A 25240-nucleotide genomic window follows, 5' to 3' on the forward strand; every position below is an offset into this window, starting at 1 on the left:
CTTTGTTTAACCTCATCATGCCCAATAGGTTTTACTAGTCAAAGCAATCTGTATATTTTTATGCATTATTTAATTGACTGTACTCAAAATCATTGTGACTGATGTCTGTTTTAAAACTCTTCATAACGGTGGTTTCCAATAAGATTTGCTGTGCAGTAAACCCAAATTATGCTGGTCAGTGTAGAGAGGAATGTTTAATAGGCATAGAGTAACTGCAGGTCATCATGAGGATAATATGAGTGACACAGTAATTATGCACTGTAACTCCACAAAGGCTCTGAGGCACTGTTTGCTCATTGCTTGGTTACATTGAAAATGGACTACAGAAGAAAGCCATTACGGAGGGTTTGAGCTGCACATGTACTGACATGATGGCAGAGCTTTGCAAGAGTGTCCTACAACCCTGGGGACAGAGAAAGGCTGCACAGTGTGCAGTCAGGTGGAGGAGCTGGAAAGGGGTGAGGAGTGAGCTGTACAATAAAAATTAAAAGCAAAGCCTGTTAATGAGGAAGGCTTCTGTCTCCCTCTCTCTTCTTTCCAAGCAACCCAGTAAGATAAGTGAGGGGCAGCTGTTATCTCTCTTATTTTTGCCTTACAAAATAATTGTCAAAGTGAATGTACTCTTTGTACATAATGTACATGTATATGTTTCCAGAATTTCATGAAGGGTATGGTGACTCTGGTTCACAGCAGCACGTGCAGAGAGGAGGGCTCTTTCCTGTTTCATCTCACAGTTCTTGCTTTTCTTTTCTGCTGCAAAGCTGTTGCCTGGCTGGGGTGGCTCTCTGCTGGCACTCTGTACTCTCAGCAGTGCAGGGGGGTTCTCAAAGCTGTAAATATTTAGCCGCCAGAGACCTGCAAGGAGTAGTTCCATTGCTTAGAAGCTGTTCCTGATGAGCCTGGCCATGGCTGGAACTGCAAGTGCACAGCATCTCCCCAGCTCTGCTTGGAGGGAGACATCAGAGTCTGGCAAAGCCTTGGTGTAGATGGGAAGCTCTGGACCACGAGCTGTCACCCATTCAACTGCCTATGTGGGGTGAAGGTCCCTTGTTGCTTAGGGTTGTATTTGGAGCTCAGGATGTCTGCCAGTGCATTCCCATGCACTGAGGCAGAAAACCAGCACTGGCACTCACTCATGCACACCCAGAGTCCTACTGAAAGGGAAGGACAGGGTGGTGGTTGTGCTGCTGCCATACCTGCATGAGGGGAGAATTTCCTGAGAGATAACACTCTGGGATCAGGCCTTCTCAGGATGTGGAGGGTGGGAAGGATAGAGCTCACTGGCCATCTCAGCAGAGATAGGTCTCATGTTTTGAATCTGCCCCTTAAATAACCTCAGGAGCAGTTTCTCAGTGGGCACTGTGTCTGCAGTGGCATCTGCAGCTCCTGCTAAGCTGTGAGCAGCCAGTGGTGCCCATGATGGGTAAGATCTGCCTCCGTGCTTGCACTGCTCAGTGTGTGCCTGGGGAGGTTCCTGTACCTGGCAGCAAGTGCTGATCCCTGTTGGGGCAACTGTTCTCATTGTCTTCTGTCAGTGTTCTAACCTGTGTTTGTCTCCTCTGACTTTGAAGGATCTGCTGATGAATGCCTTGGATCTAATGAAGCTGGAAAAGATTGAGTTCAGTGGATTTAAAGGGAAGGCCCTGAGTCAACAAGTCCTGGACATGCATGAGGAATTCCAGGAGGCGTACGGGGTGTTTGCAGAGAGAACCTATGACTGCCTTGACCTGACCAATGTGGTAGGTGGGACTGGCCTCTGGGTACAGCAACACCATGTGCTTGTTTCCAAAGCACAAAGAACTGACCCACATGAACTCCTACTGACTCCTTCCCACCTCTTTCCTCCTTTTGTTATGATCTTATCTCTCACTGTGGGGAAAACAGTGTCACTGGGAGGTGCTGGTCCTGCAGACGTACAGGAGTTCTTGCAGGTCATATCCTGCCAATTCAGGACCTTAGACCAGGTATGCCTGGATTTCTGTGCATTTTGCACAAGGTTTTACTATGTGTGGTGTGTGAACTGTACCAACATCCACATTATTCTGTCTCCCAGCGCTCAGTTCCTAGATTGCCTGATGAAGGCCAGGTCAGGTAATCTCCAGGGATGTCTTTGCTCACCTTGCTGCACACATGATGTCTGGTGCTCCTGGCATTCAAGGATTCTGTGTTTAAATAGTCATAGTGCTTTAATTAAAGGATCATTCCCAATCCTCTGAGTCATGGCTCAGTGAGCATCCAAATCCCAGATGCTCACAGCAGCACATGTCACACAAGCAGGGCACAGCAGGTGAGCCACTGTGCTTATGGTCTGTGTGGAAACTCAGACTCCTGGCTTTGACACCAAGCAGCATGGGCTGTGCAGGCTGTGAAGGAATTTCTCAAAGGATCTGTGTTGTGATCTCAGCAGGAGAAAACAGAGATCCCTGCTTGTCCCATTTGCTAAATCAAGTTGTCAGGACATGGTTAGGCTGCTGTGTGCACCCAGAGGAGGGAGTGCTAAAACAAGTGGCCACAGGGTAGCTCAGTGCTGAGGAGCTTCAGTCCCACACTGCTCATGGGACAGCCCTTCATGGTGGTCATCCAGCTGGAAGGAAAAGGCAAAGTCCCTCCTCCGGTCTTGCTCTGGGTTGTGCTGGGATGATGGGCGAGTGGGCTGGTGGTGGGATGGAAGGCTGGAGTGTCCTTTCTATGGGTGATAGGGCCCGCATGGCACGATGATGGCAGCTTGAACTTCACCTCCTGTAGTTCCTAGTGATGTCTCTGTAGTGGGAAGCACAAACCCCAGTGCTGCCTGGGAGGGTCTTACTTGAAAACTGCTTACTCCACATCACTCCTTCTATCTTCAGGATAGAAGACAGAGAAAGAGGGGAGACAGTGGCTTTGCAGGAGCTGGGTTGGTTTTTGTACCCCCTTGGCCTCTTGAGTCACATTCATTCTTTCAGTCCCTGAATTTTCCACCCTCTCTTACTGTCTAGAGACTTTTTTTGTAGCTATATCATGACATCAGGTCTTGCTGAAGCTCCATGGCGGCAGTAGTAAAGCTGTTGCCTTGCACTTTGTCTTTCCAGTTAAGAGACACACAGCCTAATTTTTATGCGCTTTATCCATATTAGAAAGGCTGAAGCCTTGAAGTTTGTCAAGTCCAACCTTTGATTTTACTTGTAGGAAAAATAAAACAAGATTTTACTCTTCAGCTTCAAAGGATTTACTACCTTTAATCGGGGCAAGAGAAGCAGTGCCAAAAAGACAATGGAAGTTACAGAAATGAACTGCTGAGGTTTGAAAGGACCTTTGGAGATCAAGCAGTCCAGCCCCCTGCTCAAAGCAGGGTCAGCTACAGCAGGATGGTTTCTGGTTAGGTTTAGTATCTCCAAGGGTGGAGACCCCATCACCTCTCTGATTATCTTCAGTGCTGTTTCACAGCCTCATAGTTTGCTGTTTCGCTTTCCTGCAGGATTTTGAGCAAGATGCCTTTGATTTCCAGCAGAAAGTAGAAGACATTGACCGGCGTCTGGGAACTGTTTTCATCCAGGCCTTTGATGATGCCTCAGACTTGGAGCACGCCTTCAAGGTTTGTCACAACAAGACTGGCAGCTCTGGGACAGGGACTCAGGGTTTGAGGGTCACCCACAGTCTGTTAAGCTGTGGAGCTGGCAGGAGGGTGTTTGCTGACATCTCTGGAAGTATTTCTGCTCTTCCCACTAAGACACAAACAGATTAATGTGATTGTTTTCCCTCCCCTTTCTTTACCTGCTTGTTCATCTCTGCAGCTGCTGGAGATGTTTGGGAGCCTTTTGGAGCGGCCAGTAATTGCTGCAGATGCTGCTGGCAAATACTCTGACCTCATCCGCATGTTCAGCAGTGCCTTGAGCGATGCAAGGCTGATCTACTCCAGGCACGTAAGGGCAGAGCTGGAGCTTGGTGAGTAGAAATTGCTGAGTGAGACAGACTTACTAGAGAGCTGGATTTGGATGAATTTTGGGAGGGGTTGAAACTGTGTGTGTTTTCTGGGGAAATCAAAACTCCTAAGCTGTGAAAATGTACAGCCACTGTATCTTCTAGTGGAAATGGAAACGCCTGGGAAATATATATGTTCTTAGTATTAAAGCAAATAATTTACCATCATTGGGGGAAAGATACTGTGTGTGTGTGGCATGCAGCTGGGAATAAAGATACTTGCTGAGTTTTTCCCCAGTAAGGCTGTGACAAGGCTTTTCTCCATCTAACACTGAGTGGGGCCTTGATCCTGCTCATGTGCTCCCCAATATGAATGCACGATGCTCCTCTTGTCATGCTGTAAATGCAAAGTATGAAAGTGGGGATTTATACCAGGGGTTTAATCAGCCTTCTCTAGGTTTAGTATTTCCCGCCTGTGCTGTAACAGGAGTGAGTGGGTACACTCCTGGCAGGAAACTGAAACCAGACAGGGTGCAGAAGAGGCAGTGCTGGTGGAATTGATACAGGTTAACAAAAGGAATTGGAGTGTTTTGTGGAAGGAAAAGTCCACTTCCTTCCGCAGGGTTTTGCTGTGTATCTGAGGGAGTTGTTCTGTGGGTGGTTAGTCAGGATGGTCAGAAGTAGCTGCTAAACAAAAGTCCTTAGATCAGTGTTTGTGGGGAGGAGGGAATTCTTCTTAGGCTAAGCCTGCCTTTGTATCAGCTCCATTTCTAATATGAGCTGGGTTTCTCAGGTGCTTGCATTTAAGGGAGAGAACTGGGAAATAAACATGGTTTTATGCAGAGGAGTTGCTTTTCATGCCTCTTTGTGGTTAGAAGGACATTGTTTAATCAAATGCAGTTTCTGTGTTCCCTCCAGGATCCCCTCCTGTGCATAAGAACATGCCGCCGGTGGCTGGAGCGCTGCGCTGGGCTCAGGAGCTGCGAGGACGGATCCAGGCACAGTTTGGCCACTTCAGGCACATCACACACCCGTGCGTGGCTCTTCCAGCTTAGCTGTTTTTTGACTATCTTGATATCTTTTATCTAATCAATCTGATTTTCTTTCCGTATCGAACATCAGTGATAGCACTGGCTCTTTCTAGCTCGCCAGTAGTAGGTTTTTAAGGAACTTGTTAGCTAAATTTGTTTGGAAAAGGTTGAGAGGCGTAGTGGTACATTGTATGGGCTTTTCAGCTGTGGTTCTAGGCTGCAATTGCAAGACACATTGGAACCTTTTCCCCTACAACCCCACTGTGTGTGCGATTGAGAACCTCCCTGGGAGCAGTCCAGATCTAGATTGCAAGCCCCAATTCTGATATCACCCAGTGGAGGGCAGAGAGATGCTGGGCTGGGTTCAACTGGGATGGGCTGGGGGAGATGAGTTTGAGGTTGGTGAACACACAAGGACTTGTCCTGGGCACTGACAGAAAACAACTCGCTCAGCATCGAACAAGGGAGAGATCTCACAAAACCAAGGAAAGAAACTATGCTGAGAAGTTTTTCACCCCAAATTTTGTTATTGTTGTTCTTCTTGGAGAGAGGTGGTCTCACACAGCTGCCTGGCCTAGTGGCACTATGTGCAGACTTCAGCATTCCTGAAACAACATACAAAAGCCCCATAAGTAAAGTCATGTTGGACCTAGTATAATTGAAGGTACCCTGGGGGTTGTGTGTTGTAGCTCACCGGGACAGCTTTACTTGTGCTAGAGGCTATTCTGAGTAAATGACTCCAGGCTTTTAATGTGCTTGTCCAAAATAAGTCGCCATCACCACTGCCCAGTATTTGTGGACTTCCCTCACCTTGTATTGCCATTATGTAAGTGCCTTTAAGTGCAAGTCATTCTGCAGCAATAAAGACATCTCAGTGGTGAGACAGGCTCTTGGACCATCCCCAGCACAGCGCCCAAGTAAGCACACACATCTTGTTTGAATCCAAATGGTGAAGTTTATAATCCATGAAGAAGGATCTGCATTTCACACTGATTTTCTTTCCTCTGCTTGGAGTGGTTGATAACATGCGTGCAGCAGTGCTGGTGTAATTCTGTTTTCTACAATGCAACTTGAGAGACAGAAAGGATTAAGAAAAGAAGAAAGAAGTTGGTTTTGCTGGGGCTTGATCAGTGCTTGTCCAGCAATGACCTCTCAAGTGCTCCCTGTGCTTTTAGTCGAACTTGGTGTAGACACCAGGTGTCCTCTGAGCTCTCTGGGAATTTGCCAGGTTTTAAATGAATCTGGTTTATATCAAAAGATTCTCCAAAATCAACAACTGTCTTCAAGAAGCCTTGAACCTGGGGTGAAATTCTTACCAGCATTACTTTGGTTGGCTGCCTCCATGGGTGGCTGGGTTCTGCCTCCTGCAGTGTGGGTGCTTTTTCTTGCTCTGATGGTTCGAGGGGCACAAATCTGGCACTACAAATAGCTACGTCCAACAGGAGCCATGTGCTGCTTCCTTCTGAGCCAGTTTGGTCTTAAAAAGTGCTGTTTGGTAAACAGAAAGTTGCTAATGCACTGTGCAACTGCAGCATGCGAAACTGGGAGTGTTGGAAATGTTAAAGAGGCCGACCTTCCTCCGGTAGCATTGACCCCTTCTTCCCCACTGATGTGTGGTTCCTGTTTTGCAGTCTGTTGTACAAACACATGAGAGGGGCTGTCCAAACCCCCCTCACTCTTTGTGCAGCAAAACACAAAGATGGGTGATGTGGTGGGATGAAATGCAAAGTCCCCAGTTGGCTGGAGTCTGTCCTGCAAACTGGAGGATGAAGTTTTGTATTTAGGAAGGGGTGAATAGAGACTACAGTGTTACAGAAGTACATGTAATGTTAAGTTTGCCTGTTTTTGCTACCAGCTGCCTGGACTCTATTGAAGGAAGAATGGTGTTGGAGAGGTATGAAGAAATGCTCCAGTTGCTCGACAGGTGAGTGGTGGTGCAGGCAAGGCTGTAACTGTACAAATGTTCTCTGTGCCACCTATCATCATGCTTGTCAGTCTAAGGCCACGGAATTTTCCTTTGTAAGCCTGACAGAGCCTTCTGATGAGAGAAGAGGAGGAATCCTTTTGCTGTATGCCAGTCTTTCTGTAATGTCTTGCAGTGAGAGGCTTTCTTGGGAGGAGCCTCCTAGCAGAAGCACTGGCTCAAGCTTCTGCTGGATGTAGAAGTTGCTCTGGTTGAAAATCTGGATTGACCAGAAGTTCTGCTGCTTTTGTTCATTCCCAGAGTGTACCTACACTTCCTGTCCATGTGTGTTCTCCACAACTCACAGTGGAATTCATTATCACTAACTTGGGATCTTAAAGTTTGATGTTAAATCTGAACTGGTCATTCTGAGCTTTTCCTTGTGAAGTGACAACCAAGCTCTCAGCTGACAACATGATTCAGAAGAGACTTTGCTGTTTGGCTGGTTGTTACCATCCTTGTCATGTGAGTTAACAGGACCCAGCTTCAGTCTTCAGAGATGTCACTGGGTTATCCAGGTTCTGGATCTCCGTAAGAATGATGGTTTCTCACTTGTTAAAGATAAGTGAGTGCAGTGGTATCCAACCCCAGGATTTGTATGGCTGTAGACACCTGTCCTGCTTAGAAACATTGGAAATGCCCAGTAGTTGCTTACCTATTGCTTCTGGCCAAATGCCTTAGAAGTCTGTCCCCAAATCAGTGTCCTCTGCTAAAAGTGGTAAGTGCTCTTTGTCCTCTTGATTTGATACTGTCGCTGTTTTTTGGGTATTTGTCTTTGGAATAGAGTTAATTGTGGAAATTATATGAAAGGTTTTTCTCATCCTTCATGTTCAGCTGTCAGAAGGGGGCCTGGCTTCATCTGCTTATATACCTGATCTGCTGGTTAAATAGCTACATGATGGATGTGTGGTTTTTCTTCCTGCAGGTATCAAGAAAAACTGTACGTGAACTGGTCCCAGACAGTCTCTGAGAAGTCACAGTATAACCTCAATCAACCGCTCATCCGGCGAGACCCAGAAACCAAACTGCTCACAGTCAATTTTGATCCCCAGGTAAAAACTGCTTCCAGCTGCATTTCCTGCCTGTCTGCATGTATCTCTTCCTGCTGGGCTTTTTTTCCTTCTCTCTGGGCTTCACTATGGGAAGGTGATTGGGAGGGTTTGGTCTGTTCTGCTGACATCCGTGACTCCCCTTCTATGATGAGTAATGTAAGTATACCACCCTCTGTTGCCTCTGTCTCCTGAGGAAATAACAAGACTGAGGTTTAAGCAGAGCAAATTCTAGTGAAGATCGGTTATGGGAAGTAGCAGAGTACACAGATGCTGAAGTGGTGTCAGCATCTCCAGACTAGCCTTGGTACTGGTGTGGAGAGCACTGGAGCTTGAGCTGCATAGTGGGGTTCATGTCCCAAAAGGCTGCAGTATAAACCAGGGAAGGCTAATTTTGTTCCAATAGTATTGTGGCTGTTAGATTCTTTTCTTGAACTGCATGAGGCTTAGAACAGATATAGGGTCTTTTTCCTGTACCCTAAGATTTCCTCGAAGGCCTGTCTTGAGCACAGTGAGGATGGACCATCCACCTTACCCAAGGCAGAGTCTGGGGTGCAAACCATCAGAGCACACAGATGGACTGAGATTTTTCTAGGGCCTGGTGGGAGCCAGTAACCGGGAAAGGTAAAAGTGACATTTAATGGGAGAAACTAACCAGGTTCTGGGGCACGTTGACACCAAAACCTTCCCACTTTCCTGGGGTCTGCTGCAGTTTTAGTGTTTAGGTTTTAAGTGTTTAGATTTTACAGCTCATTCAGACTTGGTCCCCAGTCAAAGGACTTGTCTGTCCACTTGGAACCTACTTTCTAAGTTGGGAGCCAAGCAGCCTCAGGATGTTTTTTACCCTTCACCTTGGGGAGAGGGTTTGGAGCCTGTGATGTGCTGAACATGCCTGCTTTCAGTTCTTGTGCCAGTTCTTGCTATGTGTTCAGCTCTCTGCCTTGGTTTTCCAGTTGGTTTCAGTGCTGAGAGAGGTGAGCTACTTGTCTGGCAGCCAGATGGGAAGCATCCCACCAACAGCAGCAGAAATCTATTCCTCCAAGGAGTCGTATCGACAGATGGTGGCCAATTTGGAGCTAATGGTCAACAGATACAACAAGGTCCTGAAGACAGTCCTGGAGGTTGAATACCCTCTGATACAGGAGCAGTTGCAGGATATTGATTTGAAGCTGAAAGAGACAGAGGAAACATTGAACTGGAAGATGGAAGGTGAGCTGGCTAAGCATTGGGTAATGTGAGCTTGGATTTTGTCGGATTCCTCCTGTACCCAATGTCTGTCACCTGGTTCCCAGCCATTTGGCACTGGTGTGGACTTGTCCCAGAGAGAGGCAAGGCCACCTCAATAGCTTTTCCTTAAGGATGAAGTAGTGCAGCTGGAGCTGTGCTTTGCATGACTTTGGGATGATTTAACTAGTGTTCTTGCTTGATCAGTTTTAACTGCAAAGAAAAGCAGAGGAAAACAATTTGTTTCCTCTCGGTGAAAGCAAACTGCTCACTGGTGGAATATATATTTCTGTCATCAGGCTTGTGGTATGAACAGGAACAAACGTCCTCCCTTGGGAACATGCAAAGCAGAAGTACTCGTGCTGAAAAACTCCATTCAGAGAGCTCCGCTGTGCAATAAAGATGGGGGGATTTTCCTGTAGATAACCCTGAAGTTCTCTGCATCTAAATGCAGACCTTGATGGTGCTGGAGTCCAGGTTGTGGGTGTAAAGCCACTGCCCCAGTGATGGTGACAGGGTTGCTTAGCCTGCTAACTGTGCTGTGGCTTGCTGGGGTGGAGCTCACGGTGGCTCAGGGCAGAAAGCTGCTCTAAGTTGACATGGTAAGTCTTGCAGTAGCAATGGGTGAGAAATATATGAGACCTTAGGAGGAAAAAATGTCAGAGGCTAATCTTGTGTATGAGAGGTCTGAAAACAGCCATCTTATTTCTGGCCAGGTGTCTGGGACCGCATCTCCACGGTGATGGATGGTGTCCATGACCTCGAGCAGAGGATACAGAAAGCCAAAAGCAACGTTGAGGAGATCCAGAGCTTTGTGCGGTCATGGGGGTCACCTATATTTGAGAGGAAAGATGGGAAAAAGGAATCACTGCTGAACCTGGAGGACTGCCAGGACCGTCTGGAGAAGCGTTACAGCCTGGTGCAGGAGTCAGGGCTGAGGATTCATTCTCTGATGAAGGTGAAGGGGGCTGATCCCCAGGGACGTGTTGTCATTGTGGTTTCTCTGTTTTTCTCCACTACTGAAGTTGTCTACAGCTGTTTCACCTTAAAATTAACTCTCTTAATGCCTTTAAAGTTTAGGTAGTGTTAATTAACAAATACTGTTGGTGAGTGAGCTGGTGTGGCCGTGCTGTGGGGTGTTGCTGGCTGGGCACTGCTGGAAACCCAGCTCAGGACAGGAATGAGGGCAGCCACAGCCCATTGAAGGAGTCGGGGCTGTTGTGGAGCCACTAGAGGGGAGTCGTGTATCAGGCTTCAGGGTCCTGCTAGGAGGAAAGATTTTCCTTCAAAATTTTTACCTGAAAATACAACGGCAGCTGGCTGCAGCTGACCTTTCTGTCTCAGAGCTGTTGCCCCCCCTGAGGAAGCAGGAGGTGATGCTGGTAGTCCAGGGAGAAGCTAATCGACAGGAGAAAAGCTGCTATCCAATACCTTGGAGCTTTCCAGTCAGTGTCATTGCTGAGAGTTTTCTTTGCAGTGCAGGAGAAAACCCAAAGTGCTGCTTCTTACCTTTTTGTGTAGTGAGCTTTGTGTGGTGGGCACAGCACCTTGGCCAAACCAGACTGCTCCCCTTTCCCTGCTGTCTGCAGCCAGTCCTGGACCTCTCACCCATTTCTGAGCGCTGAACCAGGGTGAGGGTTTTGTTCTGCTGTTGTGAGTGTGACAAGCTCAGCCCTCTCCAGCCACCGCCCAAGAGTTGAGGGCACCTCCTGTGGTGACCAGGGAGCACCTGGCCTTGTGGTCGAAGCAGGAGGGCTCATTAAAACATCAGCAATAAGGGAACTTTGTTCAAAATCGTAAAGACAGTGATGCTTTCAGTCAGTTGTTAGTACTGAGATCATTCCTATGAGGTTCATTTTCTTCTGGGTGTCAGCTCTCTGCTGCCAATTTGAGTTTGCAAGGGGCCAGAGCCCTACTCTGCCCTGTTAGGAGCTCAAGCACCCAGCTGCAATGTGTCCAACTGCGGCAGCAACATTGGGTTGGCTGCTAACTCAAGTGGCAGCGCTGTCTGGTGTTCTGAGCTGTCACACCAGCACTGGGGTGGTATGTTCTCCCATGCACCCTCATGTGAAATACATCTGAGACATCCCCTGCACATGCCTGTTGGCCCCACAACAACGGACAGGATGGTCTGGTTTCTGCTGTTTTTTTGTTGTTGTTGTTGAAACTGTGACTTTTGAGACCCTCCTTGGGAGAAAGTGCTCAGAGGACATGCCAGGGCCAGGGACCCAGTTCCAGTGGAACCTGGGGGTCTGATGAGAAAAGCAGGGAGTGAGCACGTGGCCTGGCCTCAAAGAAGAAACCCAGGAAGGATGAATCCTTGCTATGACTAAGAAAACCCTGAATTGTATGGCTGGGAGCTGACCTGAAGGAAGGGAGCTTGGTAAGGTGAGGAGGGAGGATGTTAGCAAATCCTCTGTTTTGTCATCCCAGCCATTCTCTGGTTTGGTTGTTTAAAAACCTTGAGTTGGAAAGCTCTATGATCTTTTTGAGATGTCAATTTGTAGGATGATTTTTAAGCTGTTTCAGGTGACAGAGCAGTTCCTGACAGAAGTAAGTAGTCACCAGTTTACTTGGATGTCTAGCAATAGCTATCTGGTTTCCATTCCCTCCAGAAGGCTGGGTACCCATGTGCTCACTGTCACGTATCCTTAGCTGTGGGCAGCTCTCTTGCAGGACAGGCTCAGCCCTGCTGAATTTGATGGTGTTTTTGTTTTCTTCCAGGAAAATCAGAGCCTCTTAACTGCAGACCCAGCATCTGATGCCTGGAAGGCCTACGAGGATTATGTAGATGAGATAATCCTGGATGGTTTCTTTACTGCCATAGAGTGCTCACTAAAGTACCTCCTGGAAAACACAGGTAACTGCCGATTCCTTTCTGCTGGCCAAAGCATCTGCCTCAGTCTCACCTAAGGGAAGTTCCCTGCTCTTCTTTGCAGAGTGAGCCATGCAGTGGGCTGTGCCCAAGGGGATGGGGTAGGTGACTTTTCTCCTTCTCTCTGATGGAGATTGCAGCATTTGAATCCCTTGTGTGCAGCAGAGCTGAGATGCACAGGATGGATCTGGAGGAAGAAGCATTGCAGGATTCAGGTCTCCCTTGCTGTTTTCTGTTCTGCACTTTCCCTTATGCCTAGAAGTTGCTCTTTTCCTGACTTTCTGCTGTGCCTCTTGTATTGTCTATGGCAGCTCCAGGTTGGGTGGGGGCCTCCATCTCCTGGTCACTGGAGCAAAGCATTGCACAGGGAAGGGATGGAGAGGGCAGTGCACCATTCACCATTTTCAGGGACTGGACAGACTAAATTGAGGAGTCATCCCAGTCTGTACTGTAGCTCAGATATCAATCCTCTCGTGCTCTTACATGTACAAAGCATCAGGGTTGTGCCATCTTCCATTTGTGAGCAATCTAAAGAGCTGGTTCTGGATGTCAGTAGTGATTCGAGGTCATTTCTCTCAACCTGAGAAAGATGCTGATGTCTCTGTTCTTCTTTACCAGATCCCAAGGCAGGGCATGCCCCCTTGTTCGAAGTACAGCTGGATTTAGTGATCCCAGATTTGATTTTTCGTCCCTCCCTGGATCCTGGCACAAATGATGGCTTCTATGACATGGTGGAAAGCCTTCTCAATGACATCTACCGGATCTCCTCGCTGGTGCCCAGGCTGGCCAGGCACAGTGGCTTCCCCCACTACCAGGTCTGGTGTCTGAGTTTTGCCTGGTGCCCTGCAGCAGCACGGAGTCCCTGCAGTCACTGCTCTCTTCTTTCCTCCCTTAGGCTGACATGGAGGACATGGCTGACCTGGCTGACATGCGCCATGACCTGATGGGCCGCGTGCAGGTTGTGATGGCAGCTTGTTGTGAATTCCGCAGCAGCTTTGATCACTACTCTTACCTCTATGGGGATGATAGAAAGGAATTCTTCCGCCAGTTTCTACTCTATGGGCACATACTCACCGCTGCAGAAATCGAGGCTCATGCAGAGGATGGGGTCCCCGAGACACCCCCCACCCTTGAGCAGTTCAGGGAGCAGATTGACTCCTATGAGAAGATTTATGAGGAGGTGAATCGCATCGAGCCCATCAGCATCTTCCACAGCTGGATGAAAGTCGATGCACGGCCTTTCAAGGCATCCTTACAGAACGTGGTTAAAAGATGGAGTTTGTTGTTCAAGCAGCATCTCATTGACCATGTCACACACAGGTAAGAGCTCTTCTCCTCACCTCTGTCCAGATCTACATTGACAAAAATGAGTTTTCTCTTGTCTTGACTGGACATTAAGCATTTAACAAATAGAAGAGCAGGAGGGTCCCTACTATATGCCAACTCTACCACCACATGCCCTGCAGCTTCCATCCCCAGGTCTCTGCTGGGAACAGATACTGCTGAGTGGGTCAAGTGGGAACAGCTGTATGGACTCATAATTTCCTACGTGCAGATCCTCCCAGGACCTGCTGTGTGACTTTAGGTAGGATGTCTGTTTGTCCATTCATTGTTCCATTCATTGTGTGTTTATTTTTATCTTATACAGCTTGACTGACCTTGAAGAGTTCATAAAAATTGCTGATGAAGGTCTGAGCAAAAAGGTTGAAAAAGGAGATTATGATGGTTTAGTGGAGATTATGGGTCATCTCATGGCTGTTAAAGAAAGGCAGAGTGTCACCGATGCCATGTTTGAGCCCCTGAAACAAACTGTGGAGCTGCTGAAGGCGTATGAGCAACAGCTGCCTGAGGAGGTCCATAAGCAACTGGAGGTGAGTGAGAACTCGTAGATCTTCCAAACAGGAGTTGTCAAAGAGAATGTGACCTCAGTAGCATTGCAAGAATATTGAAGACCCCACTCCCGGTCATTAGAGGGCCTCATTGGACAGTGTTCTGCTATCATGGGATGTGCCTTGATAGCTCTGAATTTTGGAGTTCTATTGAGGTTTTCTTTTAAAGCGGAGATTAAGCCTTTTGTTATGTATGAAAAACATAGAATTGCCTGCTCCAACTCCCAGCGATTACTTTTGAAAAAATTAATGCATTTTCAAATGCATCTGTTAATTAGGTTGAATTATAATTATTTTTAAATAAGCCGGTTCTTGGCAACTGTGGAGATGGGGAAGATAATGTTGGCAGAGGAGTTGCTTTCTCCAAAGGACTTCAGTCCTCCTCTGGGTCTGTGAAGCCAGATCTCCCTGACTCAGAGGATATCACTGGGAACAGGTTCTCAAAGTGTTCTGACACCTTTACTGGCTCTGATGGATTGGTTTTCTTTTGGGAATTTCTTTTGCTTCAGTGAAGGGGACCATGAGATGAAGGTTAGAGAACATTGTGAGGTACCCAGCCAGCATCAGGGGTAGGAGGAAATTCTTCTGTGGGTGCCCCATCCATGGAGGAGCCCTGGGAAGCCTGAGCTGGTGTGGGGCAACCAACCTATGGCAGGAGTGGGGCACACCAACCACAACCATGCTGTGATTCTATGATCTGATCCTCTTACAGTGGAGAAGTGCTTGGAGACGTGCCCATTGATACCCTGGGGTGACTGAGTGCTGTGTGCAGAACCCAAGGCTGAAAGTGGGGCATTTCTTGGAGGTTTCCTGTGTTATGCACTTGTGTAGCAAAGATTCCCATTCTCTGATGCAGGCTGGGGTGGCAGCTGAGTGGGGTTTGGTAGTTCCTTGTTTTCCTGCTTTTCACTTCAGATGCAGGAGATGACAAACTAATTGTATTCTTCCTGGCAACATGGAGTGGAATGGTTGAGTCACTGCCATATAGGATGGGAAAACCGGGAAGAAGTTACACTCAGTGCCTCTCTCTCTGTGGCTGGGCTGGAGTTGGTAACGAGGACAAGGAAGCAGCTCCATGTCTGCACTGACAAAGCAGAGCACTGGGATTGAGGGACAGCAGAGACCTTGGCCAGTGTCAGTGTTTGAGCTGAGAATGTGGCCCAAAAAGCTTAGTGAGAAGAAATACACCCCCCTCAGAAGGAAATCCCAGGTACAGTGGGGGGGGTTGTCAGCAGCACGGCATGCCTACAGCTTGGCTGCAGACCTGAGAAAGGAACCAGGCGTATTTAGCACCAATTTTATGTACACAGGCTGGAGGGATTTGCCCCAGAGTCCTGCTTCTTAATTAGCTCTGAAAATCCATCTGATCTGATGAGCTGGCACAGACAGCCCATCCTCCTGCCTTCGGCTGCTCACAGCAGTCTCTGGGTCCTGCTGGCTCAGTGTTGGCATCAGTGTTCTTTCTAAAGTATTGAGCCATTGGGGGAGCCCAGAATTTCACATGGGGCCCCTTTTTAAAGTTATTGAAAATATTTTTGTGATGAGAGCAGCTGGTTGTAAGGTGTTGATGCTCAGGATTCTTCAGAACTCAATGCCTAGTTAAGCTGTATCTCAGACTGTATGTTTAGTTTGTATGTCATGGGAATATTTCCTTACAACTTATGACATAGATTCAATTTCTTTTCCTGTTCTGAATTTATCAATAAACAGGTCGGATACACCATCTATCAGGTTTCAAATACATCCTAACAGTGTTTAAATTTTTGCTTGCAGGAGCTGCCAGAAAAGTGGAACAATGTAAAGAAGCAGGCAATAGCTGTGAAGCAGCATGTGGCTCCTCTGCAGGCAAATGAAATGGCAGCTCTGCGCAGGAGCTGTGCGGCCTTTGATGCTGAGCAGCACAGATTCAGAGAGAGGTTTCGGAAAGAAGCTCCATTCAGGTAGAGGCAAACTGCAGCATTGCATAAACCCTGAGGAATAAAGCTCGATGAGGTCATCTCCCAGTGTCTGTAGCTTTTGCATACGTTTCCTAACTCCTCACAGTGTTGTATCTGCTACACTTGGGATGTTGTGTTGTTGGGAACACTGTCCAGAGCTAGCAAGGCACACAGTACTGAGTGCACAGTATAGCTTGAAAGTGGCGTCAGCACTGCCATGTGCAAGTACCATCAGTGTGTACTACAGATGTTTAATCTCTGCTTTGTCTCTTGGAGGCACCATTTGTTTTATGTTTTCTTCAGAAGTTGTTACAATAACATTTCTTTCTAGGTTTGATGCTGAAAAGCCTTATCAACTGCTGGATGCAAAGAACATTGAGATTAAACAAATGGAGTCAGCCATGACCTCGATTTATGAATCAGCTGCTCTGTTTGAAGTCATGGTGCCAGATTATAAACAACTGAAGCAATGCAGAAAGGAGATGTGTCTTCTTAAAGAGCTCTGGGATATGATCTCAGTTGTGAACAGCAGCCTTGAGCACTGGCAGACCACCAGATGGGTGGATATTAACGTGGAAAACATGGATCTTGAGTGCAGAAAGTTTGCAAAAGAGATTCGAAATTTGGATAAAGAGATGAGGGCATGGGGTGCTTTCACAGGGCTGGACAGCAGAGTGAAGAACATGCTGACAGCCCTGAAAGCTGTAGCAGAACTTCAAAATCCTGCTATTAGAGAAAGGCATTGGGCTCAGCTGATGCAGGTGACGGGTGTGAGGTTCGTGATGGACTCTGACACCACACTGGCTGATCTTCTGAAGCTCCACCTGCATAACTTTGAGGATGAGGTTCGTGGAATTGTGGACAAAGCAGTGAGAGAAATGAGCATGGAGAAGGTCCTGAAGGAACTAAAAATGACCTGGAGCAGCATGGAGTTCCAGTACGAGCCTCACCCTCGGACAAACATCCCATTGCTGAGATCAGATGAGGAACTCATTGAAACTCTGGAAGACAACCAGGTGCAGCTGCAGAATTTAATGACATCCAAATGCATTGCTTTTTTCTTGGAGGAAGTATCTGTGTGGCAGAGGAAGCTGTCCACTGTGGACTCTGTCATTTCCCTCTGGTTTGAAGTGCAACGTACGTGGTGTCACCTGGAGAGCATATTCATAGGCTCAGAAGATATACGGACACAGCTTCCAGAGGTAAGAAAGCCCAAATCCCATTCTTTTTTCTGTTGGGAAAGTGTTGAAGGAGATCCTCCGTGGTCTGAAATGGGATTGTCTATGATGCCATGTTTCCCAGAGAGGGTCTTTTCTCCTCTCTTTTGGCAGACTCCAGTAGTGCTGCAGTAGTTTCCCTAGCCCTGTCCAGGGATGGTTTTGTGTTGTAGAAGCTAATTTTCACTCTAATGGAGCAAATTCAGAGTTACTGGTGACTGAATGCAAAGCTGCTAGTCCTGTTCAGTGCTGCAGCTGGGTTCCTTGCTTACTTGGAGGATAGGGGACCAAGGTAATCACGGAAATGCTGCAAGACCTCAAAACAGACCTGAGCCGAACAGCTCTGGCAGCATCTGCTTCCATGCCTTCAGTGCTGCTGCACGGTGAGAGCAGATGTTCGTCTGCTTCAGCAGCTGGAGCACACTTGTCACTGATGACCTCCTTGGGTACCTATAGAAGCCCACACCTTCCAGCCTTGCACCAGGTTCCGTTCGTAACCCAGAAAATGCTCCAACCTGGTGCTTTGCCCCACTTGACTGCTTGCATTTATGCTGTGGGACCTCCCTTTGCATGAACTGGAGTTAGCAATGTCCCCATTGTCCCCATCCACACATGGTGTCAGGTCTTGTGTGGAGCCAGGGTCTGTCATCTAAGATGAGTGTGCACTGCCCAGTGTTGTCCTGGTGATGCATCGCGTTGTTGCTGTCCCCTTGTCCTGCTCTGTATGGACTGTTACTCCCACAGCTTTTCTTTCTGGGCATTATAGACAGGTCCTAACAACAAGAGCTGTGAAGGCTGTACCATGTGCCAGCAAGCTGTTAATATCTGGCAGCTCTTTGATGGCTTATGTGGAATTGCTTCATGCTGTGAATCTGTATCCTGCTGGGCAGCTGTCTGTGTCTCAGTACCCACCTGGCAGGTGGCACAGACCAGAACTCAATGTTTCTGGAGGCTGAACCTCCTCAGGATGCACCCGGGGCTGGGGAGTGCTGTGCCAGCAGGGCATGGGATGTACTGGAGCCTCCTTGTGCCTTGTCAGGAGGGCTCAGCACTCGGGGCAGGGTCTTTCTGCCAGCACTGAACACAGAGTAGCATGGAAGTGCTGCCAGGAGAGTCCTGAGTGCTTTTGTGGCCTGACTTAGGAGGAAGGGGAGGAGCAGGAATATTCTGAACATAGCTTTATTTATTTTTCACTGTTCTAAAAGGTCAGGATCCCCACTAGGTACAGAGCATGTCTGTCAGTGTGTTCCTCTGCTGCCACAAGGAGTTTTCATGCCCTGTTTGGGGCATGGATGGGCTCTGCTGTGCAGGAGCTAGCATCCACATTTTGGAGGTGGGCACTGATGCTCCTACACTGTACCAGGATGGGAAGAGTAAGCATGCTTGGAGTCAATGTCATTTCCCCGTATGAGAATGTCTGCTGCTGCCATGGCTAGGGAGGCCTGTTATACCATCTGAACAAAGGAGAGTAGGTATGATGAGACATCCAAAGGGCAGTTCAACCCTGTGAAAGTAGTGGATCGTAGGCACTGACTTCTGCATGGATCACTTTATCCATGGCTTCTTTGAGAGCAGTCAGAAAAAGGTGAGTTCTTGTTCTGGGTGAGTTCTTTCATTTGGGTGGAAGAGCCCTTCTGATATGGTGGAGGTGTCCCTTTCTGCTCTGGCATGAGGCTTTCAGTAGGAAATCTCTTCCCAAAAACAAATATGGTGCCTAAAGGATGGGACCTTCTATTGCAGAATTACTGCTTTACCATGAATATTTTCTCTGTTGCTTTTTAGGACTCCAAACGCTTTGAAGGCATTGATGTTGATTTTAAGGAACTGGCCTACGAAGCTCGGGAAACCCCAAATGTAGTTGAAGCCACCAATAAACCAGGCCTTTCCCAACAGCTGGAGGACATTCAGAGTAGGTAGGTGAAACTTTAGGATTTTGGCAGAGGCTGGGATCAGCTGTAATAAATTAGCTTAACCTGTGCTCTGAGGCTTTAAGACTGCAGGGTTGTTTGTATTCACAAGTTGCAGAAAGTCTGATCTTTCTCAAGTCCTTTTATTTGTGATCCATCACCTTGAAGCCCCCAAAGAGGAGTCTGGCTTTGTGTATGTGCAAATTCTCATCCTGCCTATCGATTTGCACATGTACAAAAGTCGGCATTCAGCAGGTTTGAGGAACACGTGGCCTTACTGCCACCCTAAATGCAACATCTTAAAGGTCTGTTTAGCAGTCCAGGCAGGAATATATGCAGCAGAGCTGAGCCCATGTTTTTTAATTTAAAATATTATCTCTGCATATATACCCTTGGTATATAGGAGATGCAGGCTGGGAAAGACCTTACTGTCCTGAGATGGATACACTTCTCACTTAACACATGAGCTTGTCTGCCTGTAACACACTGAAAGCTTAATACGATAGCTTTTGTGTCAGTAATAACTATCCTCTTAAAAGAAAGTGCTTTTCTTAAATATACATATTAGGTAAAGCCGGCGTTGCTCACAGAGGACTTGCTGCACGTTATTTATGAAGTTTGTAAGCTCAGCAGCAGTTTAGCGTGTAAACACTGAAAGATTTATTTTAGATTGGAGCTAACAAATTTCCCTTCAGGCTTCACAAACACAAAGAGCTGACTGGGTTTGAATAAGACTTTAAAATACAGCTTGTTAAAATAAAAGTGGTTATGGAAACTTTCATCCCAGTGTGAAATCACCTGTGAAAATTATGAACTTGTCTAAAGCAGCGAGTCAGACTGCAAATGCTTTCCAGCTTCTTCCACTGTTGTTTTTGCTGTCTTATGAGGCTCCTGGGCTTTTTGGCCCTTGGGGATTCATGAAGACCTGTGGGTTGCTATGTGCTGTGCTGCCCTATTCTGTAACCACACCACAGGCTCAGCTCATTCCTGTCATTTTCCCATGACAATGGAGAATCTACCCAACTGCAGCATGGAACATGACAGGATATTCTTCTGCCTGTCCTGGGTTGCTTATTCACTTTGTTTCTCCAGGCTGTCACTATGTGAGAAGGCTTTGGCTGAATATTTGGACAGGAAGAGGTTGGCCTTTCCCAGATTTTACTTCATTTCTTCTGCAGATTTATTGGATATTCTTTCCAATGGCACCAACCCACAGTTGGTAAGCACTGCGCTGTGTCACCTTTGCGTTTCCAGCTGTCATAGCTATCACAGCAGAAGACCATGTCCTGGAACTCTCCAGTAGCTTAACCTTTCTTTGAATGCTTTTTCTAGGCCCCATTACTTGGTTCACTAATAATAATTCCTTTACAAGTGAAGTTCACTTGTCATCTCTGAAAGCCAGCACACACTGTGCTGTCAGATGTAACCCTGGTGAAATTTGCAGATGGTTCTGAAAATGTTGCTCAAAGCAGAGTTTGTCTTTGTGTTGATGGTGTCAAACCACTGGTGGTGGGTGAGCTGTAGAGAGGAAGGCATAATTCTTGAAGATTCAGCTACAACTTATTGCTGACCTGGGATCCCCGGGCTCAGGTGCCTCCTGCTGCTGGAAGAGCTGCAGGCAGATCATTAAGATGTGGAAGATGTCCCTGCTGAGACAGAAGAGTTACTTGTTATTCAGCCACTTCTTCCCAGTACAAAGGCCTTTGGTGTGCTCTCATTAAAGGGGAAGAGCATAGACTGAAAGAGGCAAGACAGCTGGTGACCAGACAGTGGCCATGGCCAGGGCGAGCTGATAGATCTCCTGGTTGCTCTCCATCCCTGCACATCTCAGGGTGTAGGTTGGGTGTCCAACCTCCTGCCCCAGGTCCTGGGCTTTCTAACCAAGGATGTTTCTTTGTTCCAGTCTGAGTTTTGGGATGTCAGCTATGGGGGAGTCCCTTGAGATGGATAATTCCTCCTGTTTACTTGTAGTGGTGGAACTTCTGGTTACCTTCCTGTTTTAGGAAATGACCTCCATGTGTGGTTTCCTGCACTCCCCAGATGAGCACAAACTCTTTCTTTCTCACAGTGGGCAGAATTTGGTGGAAGTTTCTCCATAAGGAGCAAAGCAGTGCTAGGGTTCTTTAATGGTATGGGAGCACTGTTAGGAAATGGGGGCTATTATGTGCTGCACAGTGCTGTGCTCTGGCTGGCAATGCTTGGAGTGCGTCATTTGTTCCAAGCTTGACTTATCAAACTGATAGAATTTTGCAGCAAATGAAGAGTTGATGGGTATGGAGTAAACTCTTTGTTCCAGCTTTCAGTAGTGGATAACCTCAACTTCAAGTTTTCCTTCTAATTAGGAATGTGGATGCATGCATGGAGCAGGTCTGTATGTGCATTTGACAGTGTCGTTATTTATTGCTAACCTTTACCACTGCTTGTACCTGCCTCTGCTGCTGGCTGATTTCAGCCCTCAGAGCATCACAAATATCCCGTTGATTGATGCATAAAATGGAGAGTTAAAAATAAGGTTGGAAACAGAAGATACTGTGCCAAAATGCTCTGTGGAGTATGAAGGAATTCTGTGTATTTTCTGTTACTTGAATCTATTTGAGGTGAAAGCAAAGTAAATGTCAAGTAGGATCATACATGAATATACTCTCTGGTTTTCCACTGTACTTTCAAAATCTGATCATCCCTAAAGGAGGATTAAATGCACAGTGCTATTATCCTCTTGAGCTGGATATTGAACTTGGGTGTATTCAGGTGTACCCAGGGCTCCTGAAGCAAAATTATGCCGGTGGTTATTGGAAGCCCTGTGGGCTGGCCAAGGTATGTGGGGTGGAGATGTGTGAGCAGAAACTTCTAGACGTAAGAAAAGTTTTCTGTTGTTTACTCAACATTTGAAAATAGGAATGTAAATCTGGGCAGATGCAGAGTGCTGGTTTCTTCTTGGAACTATTCAGCTATTCAAGGGCTGGCCCTACTTGAACATGCATAAGATGACTACTCAGCTGCAGCTTGTGAGAGCAAGCGTGGTCGTCCTTTGTGAATCAGATTTAAAGGAACAAGTCTGTTGTCTGTCTCTGAAAGCATCAGCACACCACGCATCTCAGGCTGCGCTCAGCCTCATCCCATAGGAGGATGCCTCTGAGCATCTCCCCATCCCTGAATCATAGAATCACAAGGTTTGAAAGGACCTACTTGATCATCTAGTCCACCCATCCTCCCATTACCATTGCTACCACAAACCACTGTCCTTGAGAGGCAGCTCCTCTCTGGGACTGCTTTGTGAGCCAACCCTTGGGGTAACATCAGCTCTGTGTGACAGCTGCCTCTGTTGGTGGCAGTGTGTGACACACGGTGGTCTGGTACACAACTGAATGGAAGTGATCTGGAAGAAGCACTGGTGATCTGCTTGGCTTACGTCAAGAAGGTGCTGATGGCGAGAGCCTGCAGCAGCAAATCTGACATCTCCACGTTGGCTTTTCAGTCTCATACAGGTGTGAACTAGGCAGGACTCAATTATTGTCATTCTGGGAAAGCTCTTTGGGTTAGGGTGGAGGTTTTGGAGAAGGTCTGGGCTGCTAAGCTGTTTATCATGGATCTTGGTCAGAAATAGGGATCTTATCTTATCATGGAGGAGATCTCATGACTTTTCATTGGCCCAAAACTGTCCTCTAATAGAGAAAAATTGGAGATTTGCAGAGAGTAAAACTCCTCAGTGGGCTGTGAATAGGATGAAGTGGAGCAATGGCTGGAGGCCTCTCGTCTTTACATGGTAGGGAAAGTGGGGCTAGGAGATTTCTCAGTGGAGAACTATGCTTTATTAAGGTATGTCTGCTTTGTGAATTGTGCAGAAATAGCTGGAAGTGTTGGAAGGGACAGCAGGCAGCATGCTTCTCTGGCCATACAGAGAAGCTGCGGTTGTGCTGAGACATTCAAGAGCTTCTATATGAGCATGACTGTTGCTGTGAGTTATGTAAGGTGATGGCCACTCTACTTACCATGTCTCTCAATCACTTGATACAATTCTGCCTGCAGGTGCAACGTCATCTTTCCAAACTATTTGACAGCCTGGCCAAGATGAGATTCCAGCTGGACTCTGAGCAAAAGCCAACCAAGGTTGGCCTGGGAATGTACAGCAAGGAGGAGGAGTATGTCAGCTTCAGCGAACCGTGTGACTGCAGCGGGCAGGTGAGAGGGAGAACCTCATTCATCAGAATGGCCCGGTGGGGTCTGCTCTCCCACCCTGTATTTGGACGTGTGTTGCCAGGATGTGATAGAATGCCACTTCTCTCCCTTAATGAGGGGAAGGTTGAAAGAGGTGCTTGCGCGATTTAACAACTCCATACTCAGCAGCCCTTGGTCCCACTGTGGTTACGTGCTTACAGAATCAATGCACTGACATTCCAGTCCATAGTGGGAGCAAGGGCTGATGCCTTTTTTCCAGCTAATTGGGGTTTCATTTATTCACATATTTGTTTTCTAAGACATTTTGAGTGTTAGTCTTACATCTTGTTACAGGTATCCTCATAATGGAGGAGCTACACATTGGAAATAGACTAAGCTGTTCCATAGTACCTCTGCTTGGACATCTTTTAGAAAACAAGGATTTTTTTTTCCCCCTATTTTCTCATCTTCATTTCTTCATAGGATGAATTACTGAGCTACTGCCCAGCTAGTCTGTCCCCACAGCTGTACCTTTCTGCATTGACTCTTACAAGAAGCTGAAGTATATATCAGCCACTCATCTAAATCTACTGAGTCTGAAAGAGGCTGAGGCTTGTTTAGAGAACTGAAACACTTGCGCCATTCTGTATCTTCACTTAAGTTAAAGGTGCTTAAGAATAGCAGATGCGTTACTGTGATTTCATCTCCTCTCCAGGTTGAGGTTTGGCTGAATCATGTACTGAACAGCATGAGGGCTACAGTCAGAGATGAGATGATGGAAGCTGTAACAGCGTATGAGGAGAAGCCGAGGGAACAGTGGCTCTTTGACTACCCTGCTCAGGTATCCGCTGTTGTTCATCTCTTCTTGGTCTGGTGCATGGAAGAGGCAGCTCTTGGCCTTTTTCAATCTTGCCCTTTCCTTCTTGTGGTAACAGCACCTCACTGTGACTGGGAGCCTTCTGCTGTACTGCCCAGGGGTGATGGAGGATGAGCTGTCCTTTATCCTACCATTCTTCTAACAGAGTCTCCTGGCTGGGCCCCATGGTCTGATGGGGGCTGCAGGGAAAATACTCTCTTCGTTGGTTTACAGTGCTCATGGGTGTGGAAAGTGCTGTGTCAAAGACAGGTTTATCTGCCCAGAGAAGGAGAGAGAGAAAGATGGATGGTGAGAGCTAATGAGGGAAAAGAGCCCTTCATATGCACCTCTGACAGCTTCGAGGTCTCCAACTCTGCCTCCACTGCTGTTTCTAGCACGTGAAAAATGCTCATTTGCTAATAAGTAGCTGTTAAATATGTCTTTACCACTGACATGTTTTAAATGAATGTTGCTGAGCAGGTCCCTGTTGTCCTGTCTGTTGTGACTACTGTATCTAAAAAACATTTAATTTCATGTCACAGATACTTCATCTTTGATCTCTCATGGATCAGATGCTCTCAAGTGTAAGTTCTGCTGTTTTCCCAACCCCTTTTCCTAGGTGTCTCTGTCCTGCACCCAGATTTGGTGGACGACTGAGGTTGAGATTGCCTTTGCCAGGGTGGAAGAAGGCTACGAGAACGCCATGAAGGAATATCACAAGAAGCAAGTGACCCAGCTGAACACCCTCGTTACCATGCTAATTGGGCAGCTTTCCAAGGGTGACAGGCAGAAAATCATGACGATATGCACTATTGATGTGCATGCTCGGGATGTGGTGGCAAAGATGATAGCACAGAAGGTTTGTGTTTGCAGCTCAGCACAGTCCTGGGCTGGGCACTGGAGGGGGGGTGTTAAGGGGGGGAGAGACCAGCCACGAGCCATTCAGCTTGCTGCCTCAGAGGGAGATACAAGGCTGATTATTACTTCTGCAAAGTTCAGTGTGAGGAGGCAGCCCCTGTCAGAGCTGCTCTGAGTCAGGGCCCTGCAGCACTGAGGGGGTGCTTGTAATTGCTGCAGATTCACAATGGGGGAGTGGGAGAGCGGCCCTGTCCCTTCTGCCCAGGCACTTGTTGGCAGTCACTGGCATCACACTGGGTAGCTGCTAGATGTGGTCTCAGTTACAGATTTAGGAAGTTAGAAAAACATGTGGGCTTTTCATTTTGCAGCCCCTTGTTGTTGT

General features: G+C 47.2%; 1 protein-coding gene across 4 annotated transcripts in view; it reads left to right on the forward strand.

Moving 5' to 3' along the window:
• The window catches only part of DNAH9 (dynein axonemal heavy chain 9), a 155803-nt gene that overhangs the window by 7062 nt on the left and 123501 nt on the right, over positions 1-25240 (forward strand). For 2 of the 4 annotated variants that reach the window (XM_015880078.3, XM_085522724.1), the window contains 19 exons: positions 1572-1739; positions 3455-3571; positions 3771-3921; positions 4816-4930; positions 6784-6852; positions 7817-7943; positions 8894-9149; positions 9881-10122; positions 11889-12024; positions 12658-12854; positions 12935-13359; positions 13688-13910; positions 15702-15868; positions 16197-17067; positions 18865-18995; positions 20082-20208; positions 23016-23168; positions 23860-23985; positions 24620-24859. In XM_015880078.3, the coding sequence (XP_015735564.3) occupies positions 1572-1739; positions 3455-3571; positions 3771-3921; positions 4816-4930; positions 6784-6852; positions 7817-7943; positions 8894-9149; positions 9881-10122; positions 11889-12024; positions 12658-12854; positions 12935-13359; positions 13688-13910; positions 15702-15868; positions 16197-17067; positions 18865-18995; positions 20082-20208; positions 23016-23168; positions 23860-23985; positions 24620-24859 (4041 nt within the window). Of the gene's footprint in view, positions 1-1571; positions 1740-3454; positions 3572-3770; positions 3922-4815; positions 4931-6783; positions 6853-7816; positions 7944-8893; positions 9150-9880; positions 10123-11888; positions 12025-12657; positions 12855-12934; positions 13360-13687; positions 13911-15701; positions 15869-16196; positions 17068-18864; positions 18996-20081; positions 20209-23015; positions 23169-23859; positions 23986-24619; positions 24860-25240 lie in introns of those variants that run through there. The other 2 variants (XM_085522725.1, XM_015880079.3) reach the window with 2 other exon arrangements.

Source organism: Coturnix japonica, chromosome 23 (genome assembly GCF_054131305.1).
Source record: "Coturnix japonica strain WE chromosome 23, WE-NBRP24, whole genome shotgun sequence".
In the NCBI taxonomy this organism is placed as follows: Eukaryota; Metazoa; Chordata; class Aves; order Galliformes; family Phasianidae; genus Coturnix; species Coturnix japonica.